The sequence below is a fragment of the Pieris napi genome, chromosome 10 (assembly GCF_905475465.1).
Source record: "Pieris napi chromosome 10, ilPieNapi1.2, whole genome shotgun sequence".
Taxonomy (NCBI): domain Eukaryota; kingdom Metazoa; phylum Arthropoda; class Insecta; order Lepidoptera; family Pieridae; genus Pieris; species Pieris napi.
Window position 1 is genome coordinate 9,498,455 of NC_062243.1, and position 27,992 is coordinate 9,526,446.

At 32.7% G+C, this 27,992-nt stretch overlaps 4 protein-coding genes across 6 annotated transcripts; 2 read left to right on the top strand and 2 right to left on the bottom strand.

Annotated features, from left to right (window-relative positions):
• The first annotated feature begins 531 nt into the window (after window positions 1–531).
• LOC125052824 (RNA-binding protein cabeza-like) lies at window positions 532–5,236 on the top strand. The gene is made up of 7 exons (XM_047653839.1): window positions 532–712; window positions 787–969; window positions 1,051–1,420; window positions 2,750–2,781; window positions 3,818–3,963; window positions 4,112–4,740; window positions 4,909–5,236. The coding sequence occupies exons 1-7, from the start codon at window positions 703–705 to the stop codon at window positions 4,934–4,936; spliced, it is 1,398 nt and encodes a 465-aa protein (XP_047509795.1). The 5' UTR covers window positions 532–702; the 3' UTR covers window positions 4,937–5,236.
• A 177-nt stretch (window positions 5,237–5,413) lies between these two features.
• LOC125052823 (mitochondrial Rho GTPase) lies at window positions 5,414–10,574 on the bottom strand. Of its 3 annotated transcripts, none has more exons than XM_047653837.1 (12): window positions 10,201–10,574; window positions 9,900–10,108; window positions 9,672–9,824; window positions 9,369–9,500; window positions 8,922–9,118; window positions 8,555–8,744; window positions 8,148–8,283; window positions 7,876–8,006; window positions 7,202–7,432; window positions 6,712–6,905; window positions 5,788–5,796; window positions 5,414–5,673 (listed from the first exon to the last, which is right to left on the bottom strand). In XM_047653837.1, exons 1-12 carry the CDS (start codon window positions 10,391–10,393, stop codon window positions 5,547–5,549), a joined length of 1,902 nt encoding a protein of 633 aa, XP_047509793.1. In that variant the 5' UTR covers window positions 10,394–10,574; the 3' UTR covers window positions 5,414–5,546. The 3 variants fall into 3 exon arrangements, with proteins under 3 accessions (XP_047509793.1, XP_047509792.1, XP_047509794.1); XM_047653836.1 differs by having other exon boundaries at window positions 5,788–5,826; XM_047653838.1 differs by lacking the exon at window positions 5,788–5,796 and having other exon boundaries at window positions 10,201–10,573.
• A 102-nt stretch (window positions 10,575–10,676) lies between these two features.
• On the top strand, window positions 10,677–18,626 carry LOC125053080 (DNA-directed RNA polymerase III subunit RPC2). Its single transcript, XM_047654282.1, has 12 exons — window positions 10,677–10,919; window positions 11,056–11,387; window positions 11,491–11,603; window positions 12,058–12,233; window positions 13,380–13,567; window positions 13,765–14,149; window positions 14,574–14,937; window positions 15,514–15,972; window positions 16,333–17,127; window positions 17,605–17,741; window positions 18,047–18,210; window positions 18,387–18,626. The coding sequence occupies exons 1-12, from the start codon at window positions 10,848–10,850 to the stop codon at window positions 18,601–18,603; spliced, it is 3,402 nt and encodes a 1,133-aa protein (XP_047510238.1). The 5' UTR covers window positions 10,677–10,847; the 3' UTR covers window positions 18,604–18,626.
• A 478-nt stretch (window positions 18,627–19,104) lies between these two features.
• On the bottom strand, window positions 19,105–26,138 carry LOC125053186 (sphingomyelin phosphodiesterase 4). The gene is made up of 13 exons (XM_047654422.1): window positions 25,915–26,138; window positions 25,532–25,834; window positions 25,313–25,418; window positions 24,641–24,857; window positions 24,364–24,535; window positions 23,880–24,169; window positions 23,157–23,340; window positions 22,362–22,483; window positions 21,939–22,156; window positions 21,555–21,685; window positions 21,031–21,132; window positions 20,083–20,205; window positions 19,105–19,465 (listed from the first exon to the last, which is right to left on the bottom strand). The coding sequence occupies exons 1-13, from the start codon at window positions 25,930–25,932 to the stop codon at window positions 19,139–19,141; spliced, it is 2,313 nt and encodes a 770-aa protein (XP_047510378.1). The 5' UTR covers window positions 25,933–26,138; the 3' UTR covers window positions 19,105–19,138.
• Between the last annotated feature and the right edge of the window lie 1,854 nt (window positions 26,139–27,992).

Here is a 27,992-nt window from a genome sequence, read left to right on the forward strand (position 1 = left end):
TTCGACTTCAGACAAGAAGACACTAATTTGTTTCTTGTTCCTTTGGTACAGTGTATCAACAATTCACTATATTTTTATGGCGACATATTTTTTTTGGTTCAGCTTCTCTGTACGTTTTTAATAATACGTTAATGTATAAGTATATTTTAATATTATTAACGAACACATAAAATAAATAAGAATAGTTAAATTAATAAGAGCAATCACTGAAAACATTACAAAATTTCCAATTACCTAATTTAATTATTTTCTAATTTTTTTCATATATTTATTATTTAATATTACCTGTATATGTATTTACATATATAGAATAAACTTTTGCCTATATAGGCATCTAATTAATAATAGTGAAATTCCCAATATTTTAAAGTTAATAGTTGACGGTAAATCTGTACTATCAGACTTACGTACATACTATTATTATTAATTTTGAAGTCTGTTAAAAACTAAGTAGTGCTACTCGTCTACATAATTTGTACAATATAATTAAAACCATAGTGCATACTTTATGACAACGCGAAGCGTCGGCGTCCCCACTACCCCTGTCCCGTATTCTCCAGTTAGCGCGCTAGCGTTTCCGCCCGCCATTTTGTTGTTTCTTCTATCCGACTCCCGGCGAAATATCGGTTTTTATTAAAAACAGTGTACAAAGAGAATTCAGTGTTAATATATGAGTAATTCTCCGTTCGTGTTAACAAAATCATGGGTGATCGTTAGTATTACTACAGTTTTTTATATAGCATGATAAAATTATAGTTCAATAAACGTGGTTTTTTACAATTCTAGCTTACTCGTCCTCAGATTACAATAGTAGTTCCTATGGAGGTCAGTATTCAATGCCACCTCCTTCACTAGGTTCTGGAGATAGCAGTTATAATGCAGGTCAACCACCACCCAGTAATTACAACCAAAGTGGCTATGGGGCTCAAAATTCTAGCCAGCCGTGGAATCAACAAGGCTCCGGAGGAGGTTGGTGTTTGTTGTTATGAAATGAAATATTTAAAAATAAATAAGAGTTTATAAGTAATTGTTGTGATTTTAATCTTGTAGGAAGCAGTGGTGGGAGCTATGGAGCACCAGACAACAACTATGGCTCTAACCAAAATTTTGGCTCGAATTATAACAGCAGCGGTGGTTTTGATCGCAATGGTAGTAATAGTTACAACATAAGCGGAGGTAATGAACGTGGGGGAAATAACTATGGCAGTAGTGACCGTGGAGGAAATTTTGGAAACAATGATCGTGGCAGCAGCAACTATAGCAGTGGTGACAGAGGAAGTGGAGGATATGGAGGCAATGATCGCAGTGGTGGTTCAAACTATGGCGGTGGGGACAGAGGAGGCGGTGATCGTGGAGGCTATGGAGGTGGTGACCGGTCCAATTATAATAGGGATGGTGGAAGTAGAGATGGTGGTTATGGGTAAGCATATTTTGTTTGAAATTATGATATTTAGTGGTTAGTATTGGAATTCCTATTAGATAAACGACATGTCAGTATACCACAAAATTAATATTCAATTGGACCTTTAGAATCTGGCCTGATACTATAATTTTAAAATAAATATAGTAATGACAAAGTACAGCCATATAGTAGAACCAGGACAGCCTATGTATATTCAGAGCATACACTACCTATCACAAGTGGTATCATGTTGGTTTTATAGTAAATTCATAAAACATTAAATTATAATAAATTCATAGGAAACTACTAATTACAGAGTATATTAAAAAAAAATAAGTGCATAGTTGTATAATTTAGTTCAATATGGTGCGTCAACAGCTATATGGAATTTGGAATGAAGTTCATAGGGGATCCTTTTTATTGACTTGTGTGGCATTTACAAATTTTTAATAAATGGTGTATCATCAAGCAGAGTAGGAAATATTATATTAACATAGTTTATTAATATTCAATGTTCATGTAACTCCACTAATCTGTATTTTTTGAAGGATGGAACCATTTTCAGGTATATTCATAATTTAAAAGAGCAACTAGAAACCATTATTATTTATTTATTAAACAAATTACTAAGCTATTATCTCTTGCTTTATTGTGACAATGATACAATAAGGCTGATATTTGCTACATTTGTGCAAGGTTACACTACTATCTTTACTTCAATTTAGAAATAAAAAATCAATATGTGGAGGTCTATGACAGATCTGGTGAACTCGGTAAAATATAGTAATTAATAGTATGTTTTATGGTTCTCTGTTTTTTGAGATATTACAATTAAATCCAATTTTATGATCAAAATATATACCATCACAATACATAACATTACTATTTATAACTTAGAAAATAAAATTTTAATATGATGTTCATAATTTGCCTAGGTTTACTATTATAGAACAATGAGTTTGGACACTGCCTAATATTTTAAAGGTATAGAAGTTATTGTCTAATCTTGAGAAAGTGTTGTCCCAAAATCTATCTAAACTGTACAATAATTAATTATAAATATATACCAATAACATATTATTGCATATTTCCTTATGATTTACATGTGAATATTAGCTTAGTTATTGACAATAACACTTTTTCAAGAAGAAAATGCATGTATTTGAAATCTTGTACATTGTTATTGCCATCAAAATATTTAAGGTGTTCAAGGTTTTAATGGTTATGAAAAGGACCCACATATTGGATTAAGGTCACTTATAAGGACCTTAGGTGTCAGTCAACGTGCTTCATACAATGTGCCCCCAACCTGCCAGTGTGAACTAAATGGTGTTTTTATTGTTATAGTGGCGGCGGCAGGGGGGGTGGTTTTAATAAAGGTAAAGCTCCTCGTGATTAACGGTGGTGCTATTGTTATATTTTTACTCGTAAATCTTAGGGCTGCCAAATTTCAAACTTGTGCAAATCAACGGATGTCCAATTTTCACTATGAGTGTGCAAATTTTTCAATCTTTATAGTGAAACTCTTTGGAATTGCAACTGAATTGCATACGGCAACATCAATACACAATAACAGTACAATCCATGAGTAAAAGATTTGTTTTGTCCTATATGTCACTTGTAGGTGCTAATTGCAATATTTTACTTGAAGATGTGGAATTTCTCTAGGCTCTAAGGCTACTGTCGTACCACTAACTCCAGAAACCAGTTATTGCTGATAATCATTATCGTCAAGTTCCTGCCAGGTTGCTTAACATATATGAAAATAAATCTAATGAAAACTAGATTAACATCAAAATACAAATATAAGATTTTTTGCAGTGGTATTTTTAAGGGGTAAAGGAACATCTCCAATGCTAAACTAAGGTTCTTTACTGTTGTGGAGAAGTGAAACATATTGTAATTATCTAACACTAGTAGTAGTCTATATGCGGTTGTATGTTGGTTTTACACTATTGTAAATGATAGAAATAAATTGTTTTTTTAGAATTCCGAATTTAAATTTTTATAGTAAACGTCTATTTGAATTAAAAACTTCTTGTGCGGCCTTGCTGGTACCCAAGTGCTTTGTTGCGTTTAGAGAACTAAGGATAACCCACGAAAATTATTTTTTGGCAGCCCTGACCTTCATATTATTTATGTTATAGTGCGCATACTTTTGGTAACGTTTATATTATTATTACGTATAAGTATTTTGGTATATTGCAAAACTTAACAATTGGTACAAAAGGTCTGAATATCTTATAATCAGCATCAAATCAATACAATAATGTCTAATGTTATTGAGGAAAAAATATTTAACAGCGGAGTTATAAATGTATTGCGAGGATATTTTATATATCAAGATTCATTGGTAAAAAAAGCTAGGTTTGATGTGTATATGTTACACACATTACTAATAGGTGTTTCTTATAGGCGGGGGCGGTGGCTTTGGTGGTGACAGAGGTGGGGGGGGTGGTGAAATGGTCACTCAAGACGACACCGTTTTCATTCAAGGGATGAATCCATCAACCACAGAAGAAGAATTGTGCCAGCATTTTGGAGCCATCGGTATTATAAAGGTACTGAATTGCGTTAAGCTACCTTAATATTTTGATTTGGCTTAATTGCAGGTTACTGTACAGTTTGATGTGTTACTTTTTTCCTTTAATTAATAATAATATAAACAAGGACAAATGTTTTACTGACGCAATTTGTTTAATTTAATAGATGGATAAAAAAACACAAAGACCTAAAGTATGGATGTATAAGGATAAATCAACGGGTCAACCGAAAGGAGAAGCGACAGTCACGTATGAGGACTCCAACGCCGCCACATCGGCTATACAATGGTTCGACGGAAAGGATTTCAATGGTGCAACAATTAAAGTGTCTCTCGCGCAAAGACAAAACACGTGGGCCGGCGGGAAAGGTGGTGGCGGAGGTGGAGGCGGAGGCGGAGGCGGATTCCGCGGTGGTAGGGGTGGTGGAGGAGGTCCGCCGAGAGGCGGCCGCGGAGGGGGCGGCGGGGGTAGCGGACCACCGTCGGGCAACAGAGAAGGAGACTGGCGGTGCCCCAATCCCAGCTGTGGAAACACGAACTTCTCGTGGAGGAAGTCGTGTAACAGGTGCAACGAGGAGAAGCCTGGTGGTGGCGGTGGTGGTCCACCATCTGGTGGCGGCGGCGGCGGTGGCGGTGGTGGTCGTGGAGGAGGCCCGCCTCGCGGGGGCCGAGGAGGTGGCCGGGGAGGAGGCGGTAGCTGGGGCGGGCGACCAGATCGTGGTGGAGACCGATCGGGAGATCGCCGAGGAGGCGGCGGTGACCGTCCTAGCGGCGGGGCCATGAGGGGAGATGGCGGGTGAGTCACAAAATGATATATTACCTAAAATAACCGCAATTTTCTGAATTTTCCAATTTATGGAACTGCATTGAAAAAGCAATTGAATGTAAACATTAACCATGGTTATCATCAGCCAGACGTTATACCTCAACAAACTATAAGTAATTTTTAATTGTCTTGTTTCAGTGGAAGAGACAGACAGCGGCCGTATTAAGTATAATTTATTCATAGATTAAGTGACTTAAAATTCGAAAATTACTAATAGATCGTCATCCTCTTGTTTTTAAAAATACATAGTGTAAATCTTGTTATGTCGTTGTTATGCAAAGGGATCATGCTGTAAAATCAATTGGTATTTAAATGGCTGTTTTTAAAATGTTCCAGAACTTCATTTTGTGCATACTTTGGTCTACTAACATAGCATTACGATATAGTAAGGCATAGTATAAGATAAGTTTTAGATATTAATAAAAACTGCTGACATGTTCTAATAAACTGTAATTCAACCAAAAAATTCGTTTAATTTCCTTGAAGTGGTGGATTTGTTTGATGGAATCATGTTTTTTTCATTGTAACTAGACCTAGTTTAATTTTTGGCTGTAGAAAGGAAATGTTTTCTCATTAACATTAAAATGAACAAGTTTTAATTTCCTATATCCACTGGGCACAATTGACTAATAAAAGACTAGAATGAACTCTTCACATTTATTTACAACTCAAACAATACACTGAAACTTCTTTGGTGATTGTATTGCTATAATTTGTAGATTTGTCAAATAAATAATATAGTGTAAGGACCTAAGTAAGCAAATATGTCTACGCCACTACTGTCTCTGGAAGTTCAATATCTTGATAAGTACGAGGCCCACGATTGTCGCCGCAGCAACACCAATACCAGCCTTCCACCAGGAAGTGTTGTCACCAGCGAAACTCGCAAAGTGTTTGAGGTGTCTGAAACGGTGATAAAACATATGTTTTTACAATACCACAACACAAAACTAAAGTAATCATGTGTGCTACGTAAACAACTACATATGTCATATATTAAAGTAGATGTTCAATTACCTGCGTTTGCTGAATAAAATCCAAGCAGCTTGAAATTGACTGGTCAAGAATTTAATAAAAATAGTAATAATTTAAAATAATTCATACACATTTTATAAAGTCGAAATTTAAGCTACGTAACTTCAGTTGTAAGTTTAGATTTGCTGAACAGACATTTTTTGTCTGGTATTTATTAGAGATGTTATGGATATGATATTTCGGATCTGGATACGGATATGGATATAGGAATAAAATTATATCGGTTTCGGATACGGTTACACGGATATGTAATTATTTCGGATTATCCGTTAGTTTCGGATAGTTTCGGTTACGGTTATTAGATTGAAGTAAAATATAAACACAAATAGTATGTAATAATTTAGTTTTATATATAGGTTTCATATAGTCTAGGTTATCAGTTGGTATTATAATCAGTCATATAGGTAAGTAACTATTATAAACCTCCTCAGTTTTATCTATTAAAATAAAAGTGCAATAAATTTAATAGCTTTACAAAAACATTTAGCTTTATACATTGCACATATTAACTTATAAACTATGTATGTATAACATATTAAATGTTTTCTTTTTAATTATTTTTGTGAGTAATGAAACCATTAACTAGAGCCTGTCGAAACATGTCGTTTTATCTAGATTTTGGACTCTGTTCTTATCCGAAAGTTGTGAAACGGATACGGTTACGGATATATATTTATTTCGGATATCCGATTGTTTCGGTTACGGTTACGGAGCTCCATAACATCCCTAGACTATTTATTTGGATAATATCTTTTTATTTTGGCATTTGAGAAACAGCAATAAAGTCAATAATAATGATATTTCAAAATATTAGCCCTTAAGCCGTTGTTGACTAATCAAATACATGTTTAAATATACAGAAAAAAAAACACAAACTTAATTCTTGAGAAGGTCAAATATACTTACGGAAATGCAGCCATAGTTGCTAGTTTAACTAAGACATCGTGTTTGTTCTCCTTAATATTAAATACTTGAGGTGGTAGCAGTTGGTACTTGCTACAAAAAACTTCAGGTTGAAGAATATACTCTTGCCTCATCACCATACTATCACCTTTCGTTCCAACTATTAGAACTGGGATGTGACTCTCAGCAAAGTATTTCTTAAAAAGAACAGTAATACATATTAGCAATAACATTCTATTTATATTTGTTATTATTTAACAGGTCTCAACTGCAGTTAAATCGATTTTCAAAACAAATTGTTGGTTTGACTGCTACTATACTTAACTGTTTTTGTTACTTCAATACAAATGTTTAGTTAAATCTATTATTCTAAGACAATATACTTCTATTTTGCTAAACCACTGTGTTGACCACTTGTTTATATATATGTAAATTATATAAAGAGATGCCAAGTGTAAAGGAGAAAGTAGTAATACTTGTATTCTAAACTCACAATGTATATCCTAGCAATGTACTCAAAGGACCTGGATGCGGTAAGGTCATAAACCAGACAGGCAACATCACAATTGACCTCATGTGGTTGCAACGGGTCAGAAACACGAGTGATGGCAATTTCTCTCAGCACCAGATATTTTTCCTGTCCATACACCTGTACTGTGTTGATGCAGCTGTTACTATCACAACTGTGAGCATCACCTCGCTCGTTTGTGTGCGGTTTAATTCTCTGTGGTAACAATGTATTTAATAAGAACAGCATTATACTTGACGCACAAACCGTGCCAGAGCCATAAAGAGAAAAAAAGAACAGCATCACAACATTGACCGATGTATGAAATGATTTATTTCCAGATTATGTTATATTAATGTTAAACTTGTCGGACAAAAAATTATTAGGTTAAAAACTTATTCTCGCAAATATTGTCGGAGCTTTAATGATTGTCGGCGTAGCTACCCATTTACACCTGCAGCAGTTTACGTTCAGGATGGGTTCTAAAATCTAGGGTATTATCATGTTGCAATAGTCAAATTAATATATTTTTCATACAATATTCATCTTTACTAATATACAAAAAGTATGCATTCTCGGCACTGTGGTTTCGGAAGTTCGCGCATCTAATGAAACACATTAAATAATTTTCATAAAATTAAAGAGTCAAAATAATTTACCTTATGTGCTATTCCTAAAAAGCTTCTACATATAGATGTTTTCCCACAACCTCGAGGTCCAATTATATGACATTGGTATACATTACGGCTTGATTGTTTTTTAGCAATATCTATCTTTTTCTCACGAGTTACTGAAAAAAATTTAACTTTTCAATTTCCATTCAATGTCTTTTTTTTAGTGAGAAACCAGAAAGAGAAAATTAATCCATTCATAAAACAAACATTATTATACAAGATACATCGTGGGAAACTTATGATTAGCTTATACTTACTGTGAAAAGCTGATTTCTGAGTATCATTTTCAAGGAAATTGTATCCCAAGTATGCTAAATAGGCACTTGTGTTTTGCAAGTCAAGAAGGGTCATTAACGTCCAACGACACATCCAACCTTGTAAAGTCAAGTAACCCTGAAAATTAAACATTGTTTATAAACTTTTGCCTTATAATAGTTTTATTGTTAAGATGAGAAAAACACAAAAATCTATGTGAGTACACTAGTCAAATGTTTATGATGCCTGAAAAATGTTTGTAAGAAAGATCTTATTAACATAACATTGTTGGGGTGCATTTTCTTGAGGTCAAACCATTTATTATTTAGATGTTAATTAGATAAACAGTGAAACTTTTTAGGATGCACATTGATGGCTTAATCTGGTCACATAGGTACTTAAAAGTTACCTTTTCATTAGTTGGTACAGTATATCTTAAGTTATGCCAAGGTATCCGCGGACAGCATGAGAATACATTTTTCAACTCAGTTGGGTTTAGCATGCCATCCTTGTCTTGGTCATACTTTTCGAAAACTTGAGTCAAAAACTGCTGTCCTTTGTATGAAAGTTCAGAAGTGCACCCAGAAGGTACTTTAATGCTGAAACATTAAAGGTTCATTCTTTTTAATAAATGACTATAATACATACTGCAACCTCTATGTAGTACTTAATGCATATGGTAAATAAACCGGAGGTTCTGCATTTGATTCCCACCCACATTTTGCCACATCTCTGTGGTACATTAATCAAATAAATTGCATAATATATAAACTCACTTAGGATATAAATAACTTTGTGTTAATTCTAAACTTTCATCATATCCAAAATTACGAAGAACAGTCCATGTTGTTTCATTACGTCCTCTTTGAATGAAAAGACAATGTAAAAATATAAATCCTTTCATTGTGATGCATTCATTTTCAATTCCTCCAGCTATATTTTGTGCGATAACTGATTTGACTTCATCTAAAACCTAGAATAACTTATTTTTAACATAAATCTGTTTTTTTTATTTATTTAACTCATTACTACAGTAGTGCGACCCACAAGTGTGGCATTGTTATAAATGCATTTGTTTAATTCAAAATGTATAGTGTAATGGTCTGGGATTAAATTGAGGAAAACCAAAATACAATCTTCTATTTACCAACAATCAATCATGTAAATTTTAAGCAACTAATTAATGGCACAACAAAGGAACTATTCTTAAGTAAAAAGTAAACCTGCAACTGTAACGGAGTATCAAAGCACTTCTTTTGAAACAATGTTATTTCATAGTCATCTAAAACTCCATCACCATCTAGATCACATATTTTGAATATTCTTGACAATGCCTTTTTACACCTTTCAGTTAACTGAAAAATTTGTGCAATAATTATAAGTAAAGAATTGAAGTTAAAATAGCAAGTTACTAAAACTTGCCATACATCATAACAAAGTCTGAATTGGTTTCATTAAAATATTTATTTAAATTACAACTATATTTTTAATAAATTAAAAATTTATTAGATTTAAAAAATACTGACTTCTTGTTCCTCAATGGAATATATAGGATGGATTGGATGTAATACAGCCTTTTGTGCATTATAAAACATTTCAGAGACATTAGTCAAAGTCTTTGCTGAACATTCAATACATCTATCCACCTCTGGATATTCCTCTGCAATATCCCAGATATTCTATAAAATAATGTAATATTGTAGTTAATACAGAATTTGAAAATAACTTTTCTTTAACCAATTAAAAATACTTACATCTATAATAGAGTAATCAATCAAATCAATTTTATTTCCCACTAAAATAACAGGTTTTCGATAGTCATTTGGACAGTTATCCCTGACAAATGGTAACCAATATGAAGCTATTTTATCCAGTGTTTCTTGTTTGTCTACAGAGAAAACTATACAAATAACATGGGCTTTTTCAATTTCCTCTGCAACTTGCTCAAGAGTTTGCTCATTTACTGAAAAATTGAAATATTCTATATTTTTCTGATAATGAAGCTAGTCCGTATTGTATACAGCAATATCAGTAAATTGATAGTTTGATACATACAACACACATCCACAATATTTGTTGGTACTTGTTCAGGTGTGACATCTGCTGGTATTGTAATCTCTTCTGCCTTTGGTGGAACATGTTCCGTGAATTCCTCGGTGACTAAGGAAAGAATTAATGATGTTTTGCCGACTCCCGGTTCACCAAGTAATATTATGCGCACTGTTCTCGGTATACTTTCATACACCATTTTGGATAATTTTTTAACATAATAATTGGCAAATTCTATATTGTTGTACAGCTAAGAACATATTAACCATGTAGCAATATTCATGATCAATATTCCTTCTTAAAATTTTATGTAATTTTGGCTGTAAATTGTTTTACTTCAACTTTCAAGAAAAAATAGATACCCGCTTGTGTCTTTGTCATTTTAGTGGTTTCTGACATTAATGTCAATGTCAGTCTCATTGAGTGGAAAACCAATCAAATGTTTTACCCAAATTAAGTAATTAACAGTGTCAAAGTTCTTAGAGTTCACTGTCAAAATCGTGTTTTCAAATTTTTAAAAACAAAATTTTGTTTTTCAAGTTCAATACTTGCGGTTTTATTTATTGGGTTATAAATTTTCAAAGATACAAATATAATCTAAACCATATATACTATGACATATTTTCGACTTCGAATAACTTTTTCTTGATAAAATGGGTGAATTATTAAACCAGAAGGAGTGGGATAGTGGAAAAGGTTTACGTGAGCCTGTAAAATGCTTAGAGGTTAGTGTTATTATGATATATGTACCAAAATCTTTACGTCTATAAGGTCTGTACAGTAGTTTTATTTTATTGATAATTGATATATGTTGTAATATTGTTACACATACACTATCTTAAAAGGAGATTTTGCTTTCAGGATAAATGGAAATTGGTGCCTTCATTCTTGCAAGTGAAAGGCTTAGTGAAGCAACATATTGATTCTTTTAATTACTTTATAAATGTTGAAATTAAAAAAATTGTTCAAGCCAATGAAAAAATATTCTGTGACTCAGATCCACTATTTTACCTAAAATATTTAAATGCTTATGTGGGAACTCCCGATTTAGAAGAAGGTTTTAATGTTACTAAAGCTACCACTCCTCATGAATGCCGTCTAAGGGATTTAACTTATTCAGCACCAATAACTGTTGACATTGAATACATAAGAGGCAATCAACGTGTTATTAAAAATAAGCAGCTTATTGGAAGGTATTAAAACACTTTTCTGTAATTGTCAACTTAAAAATCTATGAAAGTTACATAGTTTGTCTATGAAATTTATGGTGCTGAGTTAACTATTTAATTTTTTTAGGATGCCTTTAATGTTAAGGTCTTCAAATTGTGTCTTAACAAACAAATCAGACTATGAATTATCTCAACTTAATGAATGTCCACATGATCCTGGTGGCTATTTTATTATTAGAGGTAAATATACTTAACTTATTATTTATTATGGAATATATTGTAACTAACACTTATATAATTATAGAATAATATATAAACACTTATATAGTAATAATAAAGTCTAGATATAAGTAACTGCCTTTAAGAAATAAATATTATTAGAACAATATAACAATTTTATGAAATACATTAACTTATTTTTGGCTGCAGCATATTACCTGTATATGTTTTACCAATAGTAGTAAAGTACATAAACTTATCTGCATTCGTTCTTTCGGTGTTTTTATAATAACCAAATAATTAATCTTGTATTCCTTTTTATCCAAAATAATTATATTAATTTATATATCACATTCAAGTCTTTGGATTTAACCAAGAACTTCGTCACTGTTTAATGACAAAGGAAGAGCCTTATTACCAGTAATTTTCATGATGTAATGAAACTTGATAATTTAAAATTTTGAATTGTTTTAAGGCCAAGAAAAAGTGATATTGATACAAGAACAGTTATCACGAAACAGAATGATTGTTGATGAATTTAAGGGTGCTATTCAATGTCAGGTTACCAGTTCTACACATGAAAAGAAAACAAGGACAAATGTTATTGTAAAAAATGGCAAATATGTTTTAAGGCACAATGCATTATCTGAGGTATATTTTTTAAATTATTTCTGCTTGTAGTACTATAGTTTTATTCCTGTGAATTGAAAAGTGAAAGTAATTGCGTTTGAATTTCATCACTACCATCTGTTTTTGTTTGTGAAATTTATTCAAATAGTAGTATCACATATATATATATATACAGCAGACTGGTCAGTTCCATGGTTTAATAACTGTATATTATATATATGTATATCACATATTTTTTTTCTTAAAAACTATGTTAATTAGGAAATACCCGTCTGACATTGTTAGAAAAAAAAACTCATGTGTGCAATTCACACGTGGTAGAAGTGAAACCATCAAAAACAAAGTTTTTATAATGAATAATATGTAAATTATACTTTTTTCACTAACTAAATGTAGGACTATGTTAAATTTTCATTTATAAGTTTAATATCAATATCAATGTTTAATTTGATAAAAACTAAAATAATGGAAGTTTGAAATTCGATGATTATTACTTATTTAATTTTTTGCACATCTATGTTTTTTTAATTCAGAAAATGATCAAATACACGCCAATTTAAAGTTTATACACTGCACAATTCTTCCCATCTCATTCTCTCCCACGCTAAATCCTACGAATTTTTGCGTCTGTCTCTTTTTACTGTCGCTTTTTTCGTTGCTTCCGGTTTGAAATCACAACGATTCTAAAGAAGTTTCACTTCAATAATAACACACCACGCTGACATCTTACTAATTTAAAGTTTATACACTGTATAATGCCTCCTATCTCACTCTCTCCCACGCCAAATCCTATTAATTTATGTGTCTGTCTCTTTTTACTGTCGCTTTCTCACTCTCTCACACGCCAAATCCTATGAATTTATGTGTCTGTCTCTTTTTACTGTCGCTTTCTCACTCTCTCCCACGCCAAATCCTATTAATTTATGTGTCCGTCTCTTTTTACTGTCGCTTTCTCACTCTCTCCCACGCCAAATCCTATTAATTTATGTGTCTGTCTCTTTTTACTGTCGCTTTCTCACTCTCTCCCACGCCAAATCCTATTAATTTATGTGTCTGTCTCTTTTTCCGTTGCATCCGGTTTGAAATCACAACGATTCTAAAGAAGTTTCACTTCAAAAAATATATTTATAGATTGGAAATGTCATGTCAATTTATTTACATTTTAAGGATATACCAATAGCCATAGCCTTCAAAGCCATGGGAATATGTAGTGATCAAGAAATTATACAACTTATAGGAACAGATGATAATACTTTAAAGAAAATGGCGCCATGTATTATGGATTGTCATAATTTAAAAATATTTACTCAACAACAGGCACTTACTTACATTGGCCAAAAATGTAAGACTAAAAGGTAAAATGTTATACATAATTTTACCGCTTTATTATGGTTAAAATTGCATGGTCTTTTCTAACTTTAATAGTATTCCAGATTTATTATTTCCTTAATTCTATTCTAAGCCGACATAAATTCTACAAATGAACATCACACATTTCATATTTCTTGACTTGATTTTCAAATGTAGGAATTTGTCTTTTAAATTATTCCAGATTTCCATCGAGCATGTCAAAAATGAGAACACCAATCGACGAAGCTCGTGACCTTCTTGCCACTACAATATTAGCTCACGTTACTGTGGAAAATTTTAACTTTTACGTAAAAGCGATATACTTGGCTATAATGGTGAAGCGAGTTATCGAGGCAGAATCGAATAAATCGGCAATCGATGACCCAGATTATTACGGAAATAAGCGATTAGAATTAGCTGGATCTCTATTAGCGCTTATGTTCGAGGATTTGTTCAAAAGATTCAATTGGGAGCTAAAGAATATAGCAGAGAAGATTATACCAAAAGTCAAAGCGGCACCGTTCGATATCGTCAAACACATGAGGCCTGATTTGATAACAAACGGACTGTTCACTGCTATATCAACTGTAAGATTTTTTTATAGAATGGGCAAAACGGGCAGGTGGCTTACCTTATGTTAAGTGATACCGCCGCCCATAGACACTCAATGACAGAGGGCTCGCGAGTGCGTTGCCGGCCGATACTATTGGTTCGAAAATACTTTAGCTATTTTGCTATGCTTATGCTGTAACGCCTTGGCGTGTTTTAAAGCTCTGCTCTGACTTCGTTTTAATTACGAAATAACAAAAAAGTTATGGAACTTAAATTTACGTTTTCAATGTTCGTGTACTTCGTTATTTTGTTAAAACCATATTATTATCAATTGACTTGAAACCGAAAGTCTTCGCTGGGATTAGAACAGAAATCTATCTATTTTAAAATCTTTACAAAAAAGAAGAAGATAACAATACTTGTGTATCTCTTTCGCTCGATGTTGTTTTATTTTTTTAGGGTAATTGGACGATTAAGCGTTTCAAAATGGAGAGGCATGGGGTGACGCAAGTTTTGAGTCGCCTCAGTTATATCTCTGCCTTAGGGATGATGACTAGGGTTAACTCTCAGTTTGAGAAGACTCGCAAAGTTTCGGGTCCTAGATCCTTACAACCATCTCAATGGGGTATGTTGTGCCCTTCTGATACCCCTGAAGGGGAGGGTTGTGGATTAGTAAAGAATTTGGCCCTTATGACTCATATCACGACGGAATGTTCCACGGAGCCCATTGCCCGTTTGGCTTGCAATGCGGGGGTGGAAGATGTCAGACTTTTGGGTGGCGAAGAAATTAATAACCCCGCTAACTATATGGTGTTTCTTAATGGTAAGTTGTACTATATGAAATTTTTTTTTATAGTTTAAAACTAGTCAGAAACTGTAAATATATATATCATATTTTATTATTACCCTTGAGAAAATAAGTAAATATAGAAATTTGGGGTGAAAACTTGTATGGTAGTTTATTTTTTTTGACAAAATAAATTATGTTACTTTTATAATAATTTTGTAAAACTTTGTACTATATTTGACTTTGCGTAGACCACCTCACCATGTTTCGATTTCGTTCGAATTGTGGTTGGTATAATTAATTACTTAAGATGTCATGTGTAAAAAAAACCTGGCGATTAAAAAGAGTGGCGGAGAGTTTATTGCCAGTTCTTCTCTTCCGTTCTACGCCCTTGATTTGAGAACTGGCACTAAATGTAAAATTAGAAGCATTAATATGTATTTCTTCTGACAAGTCATAAGTGTACAATGTGTTACCAATATGATTAAATGGTTTTTGAATTTTGAATTTTATAATCATTCGGATTGCAAAAGGTCGACATTTTCAATTAAAAATAATATTAATACAACAACCACAGATGTATCTCTGTAACTCATGCAATATCGTTGACAGGTAATATATTGGGCGTGACACGACATTACAAGAAGCTGATAAAGATATTCCGAATGTTCAGACGGCGAGGGCTCATATCGTCCTTCGTGTCAATATACCCCAATCACAACCAACGAACAGTGTACATTTGCAGTGATGGCGGTCGTTTATGCCGACCGTACATCATAGTAGAGCGAGGCTTTCCTCTAGTCAAACAGCACCACATTAACGAGCTAACAAGAGGGCTAAAGAAGTTCCAAGATTTTCTGAAAGACGGTCTCATTGAATACCTAGATGTGAATGAAGAAAATGATAGTCATATAGCTACTGTGGAATTAGAAATTGACCCATACGTTACGACGCACCTTGAAATTGAGCCGTTTACGATACTTGGGGTTTGTGCGGGATTAGTACCGTACCCACATCACAATCAAAGTCCTAGGAATACTTATCAATGCGCTATGGGAAAGCAAGCTATGGGTAAGAGCCAAATTTACTATTGTATATCGGTAAAGTGAGATAAATGAGGTAAGATTCTGTTAAATTCGATAGGATTTCGACATTCTGAGCATTAAATACTGAAGTTTAGAAATTATCAAAATAAAGTTTATATTTGGTAATATTATGTATTTTTAAAAGACACATCAAATAATAGTATTGTTTTTGTATTACATCGATCCATATGTCTTTTACGCACCTTTGTTTTTTAACTCCAACTGTTTAAAGCCAGGACTTGTATTTGTTAAATCCAATATATTCAGTAGCTTGAAACTAAGCAGTATTCAAGATGGTATTGCAATGGTTCTGCTACCTTTTCAATAAAATGTTTTATAATTTCAGGTACTATAGGCTATAATCAAAAGAACAGGATAGATTCACTAATGTACAATTTAGTATATCCCCAATGTCCAATGGTTAAAACGAGAACAATAGAGTTGACCAACTTCGATAAATTACCGGCCGGACAGAACGCTACAGTCGCAGTAATGAGTTACAGCGGCTACGATATCGAAGACGCGTTGATATTAAACCGAGCGTCAATAGACCGCGGTTATGGCCGCTGTCTGGTCTATAAAAACGCTAAAACCACTATGAAAAGATACAGCAATCAAACATCAGATAGAATCCTGGGTCCCTCGAGAGACGCTAACACGGGCAAAGTCATTAAAGCACACGATATACTCGATACAGATGGAATAGCAGCACCCGGAGAGATGGTCGAAAATAGACAAGTTCTGATTAACAAGCAAATGCCACCAGCAACTCTGAACCCGATAAGCCAAGGTCAACCACAGCAAATAGACTATAAAGACGTCCCTATCACGTATAAGGGTCCAGTTGAGTCGTACATAGAAAAAGTCATGGTGTCGTCTAATTCAGAGGACGCGTTTCTCATTAAAATACTCTTGAGACAGACAAGGGTTCCGGAAATAGGGGACAAATTTAGTTCCAGACACGGGCAGAAGGGCGTGACAGGTTTAATAGTGCAGCAGGAGGATATGCCTTTCAATGATAGAGGGATTTGTCCGGATATGATAATGAACCCTCATGGATTCCCGTCCCGTATGACAGTGGGCAAAACTATTGAACTTTTAGCTGGAAAGGCTGGTCTCATGGAAGGCAAATTTCATTACGGTAATTTAGTGCTTATGTAATTAACATTGGTAATTTAATTAATAGTCTGATAATATAAACAGAAAAGAAAAAAGCTAGCTATACCAGGCCATTCAGGTACCAAGTAGTATTTTTTGGTGTTTTCTGTATTTTTAGTTTTTTTTTTTTTAAATGTATCAATGATAAAAAAAACATATTGTGGAACAGTTAATTGTGCATCAGAAGCTCAATCAAGATTTTGAAAGTGCCATGAAACTAAGAGAATCATGGTGGTTCTGGGAGATTTTTATTTAAACGAGGTCGTCAGACTTATACAGGTAGAGATTCAAGTAAGCAAATTATAAAAATCCTTAAATTTCCGCGTACAATTTCTAAATTAATAGGTGATTATGTAGCTTAATATTTTTCCAGCAAATCCGCTATATTTCTTAAGCAAGCGACGAAATTTGACGTGTATTTTATTTATTTTATTAATAATAATTAAGATTATTTTTGTAGGAACGGCATTTGGCGGATCTAAGGTTCGAGATGTGTGTCAAGAGCTGGAGAAGCATGGTTACAATTATCACGGGAAGGACATCTTTTATTCTGGGGTAACAGGCGAACCTCTTGAGGCTTACATTTATTCTGGCCCAGTGAGTATACTATGTACTTCTAAAAAAATTAATAAGAATTATTAATTAAACGATATTTTTGCTGTCATTGAAACTTTTCTCAGCTTTCACTTCGTAAATAAATCCCAATGGCGATAGCGGTCTTTAATATTGAGTTTATGTAAAGTTTGTGACATCAGGTTATTGAACGAACTATTCGCGATTGCTGTCGCTTTTTACTCGTCGAAGCAATTGTTTAATTGATCTTATACAAAAAAAAACCAAATTTATGCAAATTCTAGCGAACTTATTTGACTTCAACTACACTGACCAATTTTGCGTTCTAGGTTTACTATCAGAAGCTTAAACATATGGTTCAAGACAAAATGCACGCGCGCGCTCGCGGTCCGCGTGCAGTCCTCACAAGGCAACCCACGGAAGGACGGTCAAGGGATGGAGGGTTGCGACTCGGGGAGATGGAAAGGGACTGTCTTATTGGATATGGAGCGAGGTACGAGTTTCTCATGTTTAATTTTTCAATAAACTTTTTGACTAAACATTTAGTATTTTTGTAAGTTATGCTCTTACGTCTTTATTATTGCAAATCTTTGTCTACGAGTCTAAAGTACTATAAATAGCTATAAATATTCATTATATATTTTTTGAAATATTCATACCATTTTCCAGTATGCTTTTAATGGAGCGACTAATGTTCGCGTCAGATGCATTCAGTGCGTCGATTTGCGGAGCTTGCGGTCGTCTCGCGAGTCGTGCCTGGTGCCACGCCTGTCGCTCTTCGGGTGCGGTCGCAGCTGTCGAAATGCCTTACGCCTGTAAATTGCTCTTCCAGGAATTAGCTTCTATGAATATTGTACCACGATTAACGCTTAAGAGATATTGTTGAACTTAAATAAATGTAACAAATTACCTTTCTTTTTTATTTTAAAAATATGCCTTATAACGTGAGATTAGGTTCAAAGTTTTATATTAAATAAATAGCACATTCACCCTTATCATCCCAATCAGAAACAAAAGTGCGCCAATTTGTCCGTCCGTTTTGCGCTTTGTCTAGAATAATCAATTTGACAGTATCAAAATAGTGTTATTCAGAGTAACGCTTTTAATAAAACTATGATCCTTGATTCAAGTTTATCTATCTGAAGTTTCATCAATTGACCAAAACACATAATAATTGTCATATCCAAATCAATAATTTCAGTAAAAAAGTTGGGTATTTGCTAATTAAAGGTTAGTGTGGAATATTATAATCGATTTATTTAAAAAGTATGCCAGTGTGTAAATTTGCATTTTATTACGTTTTCGATTATACGTCATGAATTATATACGAAAACAGCAAATAAACGTTACATAAACAGTTCTATCTCGTAAATGAAATGAAAAACACTTTCAAAAAATACATTAATTTATTATAAAAAATATTAAGATTTCAAAATTTTGAACATTTTCAATGAGGCTTTAGTTAATACAATAAAACAAAACATCATGATCAGGAAAAACACATAGAAAAATCCACTGTATGATAAAAATCTAAATGCAAAATATCCTATAGTAAACCAGACTATAAAAACGTTGGACGCTAATCTTCTCAAAGACAGTCGAGGTGGGAGTTCTTTTAGTACAATGTTTTTATGATTGACCGTGTCTTTCATGTAAGTTTGTACCGTCAAAGGTTTTTGCAACACTTCCCTAACGGCATAACCCCAAAAACCATCTCGATTCCACCACCTCATAAAATCGTCTTCATACTGAAATAAATTTATTTTTTTAAACAAGTTTGTAAGTTGTGTTAATTTAATCTATTTGATTTAGGATATATATATATGCACAGCGGCGGCCTTAGGGGGTGGCGATCAGGGCAATCGCCTGGGCCCCCGCTCTTGCAGGGGCCTCGCGCAACACCCCAATCAAATTTAAAAAAACATCTATGTTTTTGATTATTTTTTTAAATTTAAATATTTTGAGTTTGATCTTTAGTTAGGTATTAAGGTACATTACGGTAAATAATTGAAAAATTCATTATGTAGTAACATGACTACTTATAATTAAATCAATAATTAACACCTGCCGCCCGGAGCCTCGCAATGTGTAAGGCCGCCCCTGTCTATGTATATTCTCTGCTAGTTATGCTGTATTTTATACTAAATTTTTAATTCTTTTGAAGAACAGTCATAAATTCGAAAACATTTTAGTAACGACTTCTAAGGTCCACATGCTATGTTACTCAAGACACAATCTCGTCTTAAGCGCTGTTAAATAGAAAAAAAAGTTTGGCAGCTCTTGAAACTGGATTCAAGTTAGATAGACATTTTAGAATACGGGCCTAAATTTTATATATCAATTCTATGAAGCAAAGAAAACATACCATTTCATTCAGCTTTGTAGCGAGTTGGTACAAAAAGCGCACTAGTATTGTATTTTCATATGACATAATGGGCATGAGGTCCGGATCGCCGGTATACTGTAGGCCAGTTGATTTATTTCTCAGCTGAAACAAGCAAATACTTTATAACAACTCTTGTTATTTAATAACAAAAGTAATTTAAATTAAACCGAAAAACCTGTCAACACAAAGTAGGTACTTATATTACATGTCTGGAAATGTATAATTTAGTTGCCGAGAAATTTGTGAACATATATACACTCACGACATTTAACATACTTGCTTGGAATATTTTTTTAGATCATCATAATAATTATGTATTTTTTCTTATATCACTTATGTTCATATCTGTATCTGTTTAACAAGTATTACACGTGTTCCCTGAGATCGATACCCAAGTTAACAACATAATATATATGCAATTGAATTCCATTAATACAGAAAATATTGTTTCATTCTGGAAGACATAACTTAAAAAAAAGCCAAAATATTTGGTATTGTTACTACTTTATCGAAAGAGACGAAGTAAGTAGAGTAGTCTTTGTATATAAAGTAGAGTGCAATGAGACTGGAATGGTTGAAACTACTTATATATACGAATTTTTGTCTCTTTCGGTCAAATTGTGTTAAGGCTGTGATGAACAGAGAAAAAAAAATGAAGAAAAAAGAGAAGAGATAGATGAGTACTAAGTTAAAACGGTTTTAATTTTTAATTTCTATTTTTTTTTGTGAAACTTATGTTTACTTTAATTGTCACACATTTTAGATGTAAGATTTTGTAAAATAATTAGTAGATTAAGTACTGTGTGTGATGTCGTAAGCTTAATAACTAAATAAATAAATAAAACCGTGCAATTAGATTTAGTTTTAAGGATAGTTTTGCAGGTATGTTTAAATGTATGTGTTATATAGATATGAAATAAAACTTACTTTTTGTGCAATAGAAAACGAGAAGTTATTTGAATTAGCGAAGGACGATTGCTCCAGTGAACTGTCGATCGGGTCCGCTTCTATTGGCAGTGATTCATTTAGCTGGAATTTAAACATTTATTTTTTTATGGCCCAAAACTTCGCGCTTCGTGCTGCTTTTTTTTTAATGTTATACATTTTTAAAACGAGAAATGGAAGACAAATGTTACTAAAGGTAAATTATCGAGAAAACAAATCCTAGGCAAACACACACAGTTTAAGTTTATTTACTTAATTAATATTTAATAATATATAAATAAATAATAGTAATTAGAAAGTTGTGGTTACACTTAATCCGCTGAATTGATTTTGATAGATTTCAGCCATACTGATACAAAATTATGTTTGTAATTCACAATTATAGATTTATCATTGCTAAAAGAAAATCCTGTGTAAGAAAATACTCCTCCTCTAAGCACATTCTCGGAATAAGCAACATACAAAATTATATAAAGGATATATGAATAATATTAAAAAAAACTTACAACAAGTATATTTGTGAAATAGTTGATGCAATGGTTCAAATATGCGGGAACTTTTTCTGATTCCTCTAACAGAATTTTATCCTCATTGTCATAACTTATCATAAACCATTGTTTCATACCAGACCAGAAGCCTGCAATTTTTAATTATTATATTAAATCATAAATAAAATATGTGACAGTAATTTTGTTATACATTTGTTCTAAGTACTTTGACTTGAGTAACCTAATATTACCAAAATTTGTTAAATTTTGTGACTAAAGACCGCAATTTGATATTATTTTTTCTAAAAAAAAAATATATATAAAAAAGGCGCTAGTTTCCTCTTTCATTTTACTTTCTAAAGCTTTAGATTAATTCTTACCTACAGGTATGACCCTTCTCACCTTGATTATTCTGCTTAAATTTGCTTCTATATTCCTCCAGCAATTTCTCTGATTGGGCCTTCGCTGAGATAACTTTCTTAACAAATTGCACGTAAAGTGGTTTTTTATCATCAGTCCAAATGGGGTCGTATTCTAAGGTCGATGTCGTGTTGAACTCTGATATCGCTTGTTTCGCAATCGACACCCATTTATGAAGTGATATACCGTTGTACATGTAACTGCAAAAAAATTGTAATTCATGAACTATAATATTTCGAATTACAAATGGCCGGACTACATCTTTTAAACACTTTCGTGTAAATTAAAAAGGTTATTTGTCAAATCAAAGTTTAGAAGAAGAACGCTACATATTAATATGTTTGATGATTTATTTTTTTCTATTAGAATCGTGAATACGACTATATTTCCTGTGTTTACTTTTACCTGTGATCTAGGTTTGAGTTGTTCAAACTGTTATTTGGAGTATACATTGACCCTGATATACTATCTGTGACGGCTTTCTCCAAATTCATCAACACAGGTATTAAATGGTGCTGTGAAAAGACCTGAAAACCGAAAGAGAAAGTCTGCCATTAGTATTATACTTCTTCTTATTATATTTAAGCCTAGTTCTAAACAATTTGTAATTTAAACAAAAAAACTACTTCAAACCTTAATTCTTTAAAAGAACGGTTCAAATGAATCAATAGTTATTATTATTATGTTATATTTATTACCTTCATTGTATTATCAAAACAAACGGAAAATTAAAAGGAAAAGGAAAGTCATGGGCAGTCGTATCGCTAAAAAGCTCTTCCAAAAAATGCTATGGAGAAATTCAAGAGCGCAACTAAGTTAAATAAAAAAAATAGTGCGTGGAGTCTCTCCTGTGTGAGTGAAACTTCGTAATGTGGAAATGAAAATAGGAAGCATTCACTCTCACTGTCTCTTTCTATTCCCCCTCCCTAGGAGCGTTAAACGTTTAACGCAACCTTGTCGTTGCATTAGAAATTCAACTTCAAAAAAAAAAACAAAGAACATAATAGAGAATTGTACAGTTAATATATTGAGTTAATAAACTAAATGCTTAGTTTATTAGTTAACACGCATGGAGTATAGGACCACCGGAGATACAGGCTTTGTCTTTAGAAAAACCTTAGGTACTTAAAATAACCTACTTTGGTAGAAAATGTTAACGGGTTTATTATATAACAACCAGCTTTCTTTCAAATGTGTTACCTTTCCTAATCTGAACAGCATCACCGCATTTTTATAAGTAGTCAAATCCAGTCTCATGAATCTCGGTAACATAAGTTGCAGTATACAAATGTATGAAGGGAAGTTCTCAGCGACAAATTGTATATAAGTTGGATCAAAACCTGCACTTGAACCTTCATCTTGATTACGATTCATATGAGAAAATCTGAAAAATATGGCCGATTCTAGTAGAGTTTTAAGGTAAGTATGACTCCTGTATGTCAAAATCCAATACGTTTTTGCCGGACGGGAGTCGTACTTAGTGTTAATCTTACTCTTAGAGTTTAAGCACGCGACCCTGGGATCTTTCGAACGAAATCCGGCGGTACACCACGACTGTGGTATGCACTATTTTATTATTATAGCGGAGAAAACTATTTTATACTCGTAAACTGTCATGGCATCTTTGTATTTAAATAGTGAAATATGGAGACTAATAATAATCCAGTGTTTAACGCTTCTTTTTTTTTTTATAGACAAGTAGCTTTCTGTGCCTGACATGTAAATTTTTGAGTTTTATGACATGCCGACGATGTTTTCCTTCGAGTACGAGCAAGTTTTAATAGCGCACATACAAAGAAAAGGCCATTGGTTCACAGCCGTGTTGGAATGTAACACTTCAGGTTTGAGAGGCACAATCTTAAGAAACTTGAACTTAGACTAAACTTAACCAACCCTTAAGAGCTAAAAAATAAAAATCCTTACCTATTTTGTGAAACAGTATTAGTGTATCTCCAAGGTTGAATCAGGCTTAGCCAAAGTTCCATAACGAGCCTAAAAGAGGCATCCAAAGGCCACGTCGACACCAAGTGCTTCACATATTGATATGCCCGAGAGCACATTATTTGTTTAGCGTATTTACGTAACGCTGAAGATCGTATGGCAGGGTCAGAGTTATACTTTGATGAATATGAATATATTTGTTTTATGACAACACGCACTAATCGAACTCTCTCAGGACTAGAGAATGTTCCTGTATAATTTCTTTGGTACATCTGAAAGAAAATTATTTTTATACATTTACAATAATTTAAAATACATGTGAAGAATTTTTATAGTTACAGTATAAGGATATATATTAAGTTTTAATTTTTAACTTTGTGTAGACAACTTTCTCTTAAAATAATAAATTTATATATGTTGTTCGTTTTTCTATTGAAAAGTATACAAAATTAAAAATATTTCTCACTTCAATATTTCTCATGTCAAAGTGTTCAACACTCATCCAAATATCAATAAAAACTTGCAACACAGTTTCAGATCTCCATATTTCATTTCTCGACTGATTCTGAGAAGATGGGTGCTGATTACTGATACCAGATAGATCAGGTACCAGAAGCAATGAGGGTGAGCCTAGAGGTCTGAAATAGATAAAAATGTTTGTAACCAAAGCAAATAAGTTAATTAAAACCACCTTAATACAAATTTTATAAATTCTCAATATTTTAACATGATTATTGAATTACCTATTAACAGATTGGAGTGGTGCAACTAAAGGTACCTTTCCATTATAATGTGGAATCTGGGGTAAAATACATGTATTAGGGTCAGATGGTAAGAAATGTGTCAGATAATCACAAGCCAATGCAAAATATGCACTGTTCCAAATCTCCCATGTACCACTGTTTTGGTTATTACTTGTTAAATGGAGAGCAAACTTGAATATATAATAGTCAAAAGGATCTGAATAACATTGCTAAGGAATATATCACATTTGTTTTCATGTTGTCAAAGATAATGAAGCAGATATAGTTCTGGGTCTATTTAACAATTCTTTCTGTTTTGTTAATTATCCCTTTTTTTATTTGATTCTCACTTTGAGCAATTTTTGTTTTACCAGAAAATAAACCTATCTATCTATCCTGGGACCTCTAGGTTATATACCATGTCACTAAGCCATGGAGGTGGTATACAAAAATTAAAAGTACAGCCAACTTGAGACATCAAACAAATCTGAGCTCTAAATCTTTACGCTGAATGTTAGGGTAAATACTTCTAACATGAGCTAAAGAGCACCATGTCCATTGTCCATGTCAAGCAAAATAAATTATTATTTGAGCTGTGAAGTAACCACAAAAGTGGTGGTGTCATGTTATCATACAATTCATGAAAGCATTTAATTATTTTAAAAAGGATACTCAGAGCCAAAGAAACTATGTTCAGGGAGTTAGAGTCTAATGTCACCATATCAGAGTAAAATTGTGGACACCTTCCACCTCTTTCTAACATCATTTGTAGATCTAACTGAAAAGTTAAGATGGGCATGATTACTTTAAAAAGGAAACATGCAAAATAATATTTTATTAAAACAAAGACAGGCAATTAAAGTGAATAGTTTAAAGAATAATACAACTTACTGGTAAATTATTTAGTAAAAGGTTGTATTTTAACTGTGGATCTGATAAAAGCTTATAACACATTCTGAAAAGTGGTCCCTGGGGTTCTAGGAAATTTATTAATGCTTCAAATTCAAATCTATTTTGTTCATAAGTTAAATGTCTTAGACCCCATCCATTGTTGGCAGGTGAAGAAAAAATATTACTAATTAGCTGTGGAAATAAGGCTTGATAATCTTTAGTAGGTCCAGACTGATCTAATATTCTTGTCAATTCCATTGTTCTCTCTAATAATGGTAAATTTAATGCTGCATAAAACTGACTCTGAAAATAAAAGTTTTGTTTTTTAATTCAAGTAATTTCTTTTAATTATTTTTACGTACTGTATTGATAATAATACGTACCATAACATCATTTTCCATTTTATATTTAATTTAAATCAGCCTGACTATCTGGAAGTTCTTAATATTTATATTCTTAGGAATACAACTCTTGTGTTATATATATTTAATAGTTATGGAATTGAAGTAAACGAAACTTTAAACTTTCATCAAAGTTTTATAATTTAGTTTTTACAAAAATTCATGAATCAAGCAAATCCAGATTCCAGAATTGCACTAAAGCTGACAGTTTTTACTTTTTCAATCTACAATCTACATATTATACAGTATACACCGCACACGCCTGATGCAGAATATAAATTACAGAGTACAGTCTTTGTAGACGTTTGACGTCGTTATTCTGTGCGTTTTCCAATTACAGCACTAGAGCGCATTATGCGGCATAATGCTCAACGTTGAATGTTCCAACTACAGCAACGCTTCGCACAATTGAGCTCTCTCAAAACGAATGCTCTCGCGTGATTCTCGCAATCAATACCAACACAGTGACAGAAAATTGGCCAGTGTTTTTCTTTAAGTTGGCATTTATCAAAATTTTCGTTAGTAAATATTATTTATTGTTGAAAAATTTGTAAGGCTTTCGTTTCGTCGTAGATTTTGAAAATAATTAAAGTTATTTCAAACTGCAAAAAAAAAAATATAAGTATACCTTATAAATATAGGTCTACCAGGATCTGATGGCAAAAAGGGAAAAAAGAAATTGACGCTAGCAATACTGGGGAAATTGGAGTAAAACGTTTTGATACTTTTTTTCCTTATAGCGGCTGATTCTGTGTGTGATACATGCAAATATAAAAAATTATCCAATGTGGGGTTTGAAATTTAGATGAAAACTCCAATTACTCTGTTCATGAGTTTTTTAATTAATTAAGAACTTGAAAATGGTTCCAAATACTGCACATCCATAAAAAAGTCTTCAACAAATTATTTATAATAAACCTTTCCTCCTGCATCTCAATTAACCTATCTTGTTCTATGAACTGATTTTCAATTTTTATTACATGTTCACAAGATTTTCGCCATTCATCGATCCCTATTTGAGAGAAATAAACAGTTTACAACTCATTTATCTTGTTTCTGATCAATTCTAAATCAAAACTATGCAAGTTTATTTGTAGTATAAGAAACCCCTGAAATAAACCAAAGTTTAGTATAAGTACATAATATAATACACACGAAAAATCCCAAAAACCAAACTATCAAGACGTGTCATTCCTACTAACCAGTCAACGCTTGCACATGGCTCAATATCGATAATAGTGTATGTTCTGCATCTTGTTGACCAAGTATTCTTTTATAAACATTGAAAACAATATGTCTTGCATGCGATCAAAGAGTTTTCTTCGAAATTTTCATCACTTTTTAAAGGAAATTTGAAGCCAAACCAAAAACAATTCCTCGAAATTTCAGTTGACAGATGAAATTTTTCTTTTATTGCCATACGTAAATCGCTAATTTTTAAAAAAAAAAATTTGCCATCAGATTCTGGTAGACCTATAGTTACTTTTTTATATTCCACATTTAAAATATGAATACAATTTTATTTTAAAATTCGGATCTGTAAACAAATTTATTTTACAGGATTATACTTTTGTAAACAGTGCAATGGTTTTGAAAAAGTATATAATTTTTTTAGAAATCATTTAAAAAAATTACTCAAAACGTAAATGATGTAAACTTCTTACATGAAACTAAATATTTTACTGTTAATTTAGCTTGTTAAACCCTTATATTCTTTAAAGGTTTTCTCTTATTTCAGTAAAAAAATGTTAATGAAATAATTTGATTATTAAAATAAGCGTAAAAAGTATACATTAATGAGGTTGCTAACTCTATTCAGAACATTTTTTTTTTCAACACTGACTTAGCGCACTCTGCTGATGCATTTAAAAACTAATTCACGTTCCAATTAATCTTCAGCATTATGCGGCATTGTGCGGCACTGAGTCGCATTATGCTCGGAAAACGCACTCTTGCTACCGGGTGATATGTTATCTTACTTGACGCTGGCTAATGCACAAACCGTGCCACAGCCATAAAAAAAACATAACCTATAATTCTATAAACATTGTTAAACTTTG

Excerpts from the sequence above, each read along its gene's own strand:
- LOC125053080 (XM_047654282.1), top strand. The coding sequence starts at position 10,848 with ATGGGTGAATTATTAAACCAGAAGGAGTGGGATAGTGGAAAAGGTTTA. Across the intron at positions 13,568-13,764 it reads CAAAAATGTAAGACTAAAAG|ATTTCCATCGAGCATGTCAA; the intron begins GTAAAATGTTAT and ends AAATTATTCCAG. Across the intron at positions 17,742-18,046 it reads CTTACATTTATTCTGGCCCA|GTTTACTATCAGAAGCTTAA; the intron begins GTGAGTATACTA and ends TTTGCGTTCTAG.
- LOC125053186 (XM_047654422.1), bottom strand. Across the intron at positions 23,341-23,879 it reads AATACTGTTTCACAAAATAG|ATTTTCTCATATGAATCGTA; the intron begins GTAAGGATTTTT and ends CATATTTTTCAG. Across the intron at positions 21,133-21,554 it reads ATTTCACAAATATACTTGTT|CTAAATGAATCACTGCCAAT; the intron begins GTAAGTTTTTTT and ends TTTAAATTCCAG.
- LOC125052823 (XM_047653836.1), bottom strand. The coding sequence starts at position 10,393 with ATGGTGTATGAAAGTATACCGAGAACAGTGCGCATAATATTACTTGGT. Across the intron at positions 9,825-9,899 it reads TTGATTACTCTATTATAGAT|AATATCTGGGATATTGCAGA; the intron begins GTAAGTATTTTT and ends ATTATTTTATAG. Across the intron at positions 5,674-5,787 it reads ATTTTATTCAGCAAACGCAG|ACACCTCAAACACTTTGCGA; the intron begins GTAATTGAACAT and ends TCACCGTTTCAG.
- LOC125052824 (XM_047653839.1), top strand. Across the intron at positions 1,421-2,749 it reads AGTAGAGATGGTGGTTATGG|TGGCGGCGGCAGGGGGGGTG; the intron begins GTAAGCATATTT and ends TTATTGTTATAG. Across the intron at positions 2,782-3,817 it reads GGGGGGTGGTTTTAATAAAG|GCGGGGGCGGTGGCTTTGGT; the intron begins GTAAAGCTCCTC and ends TGTTTCTTATAG.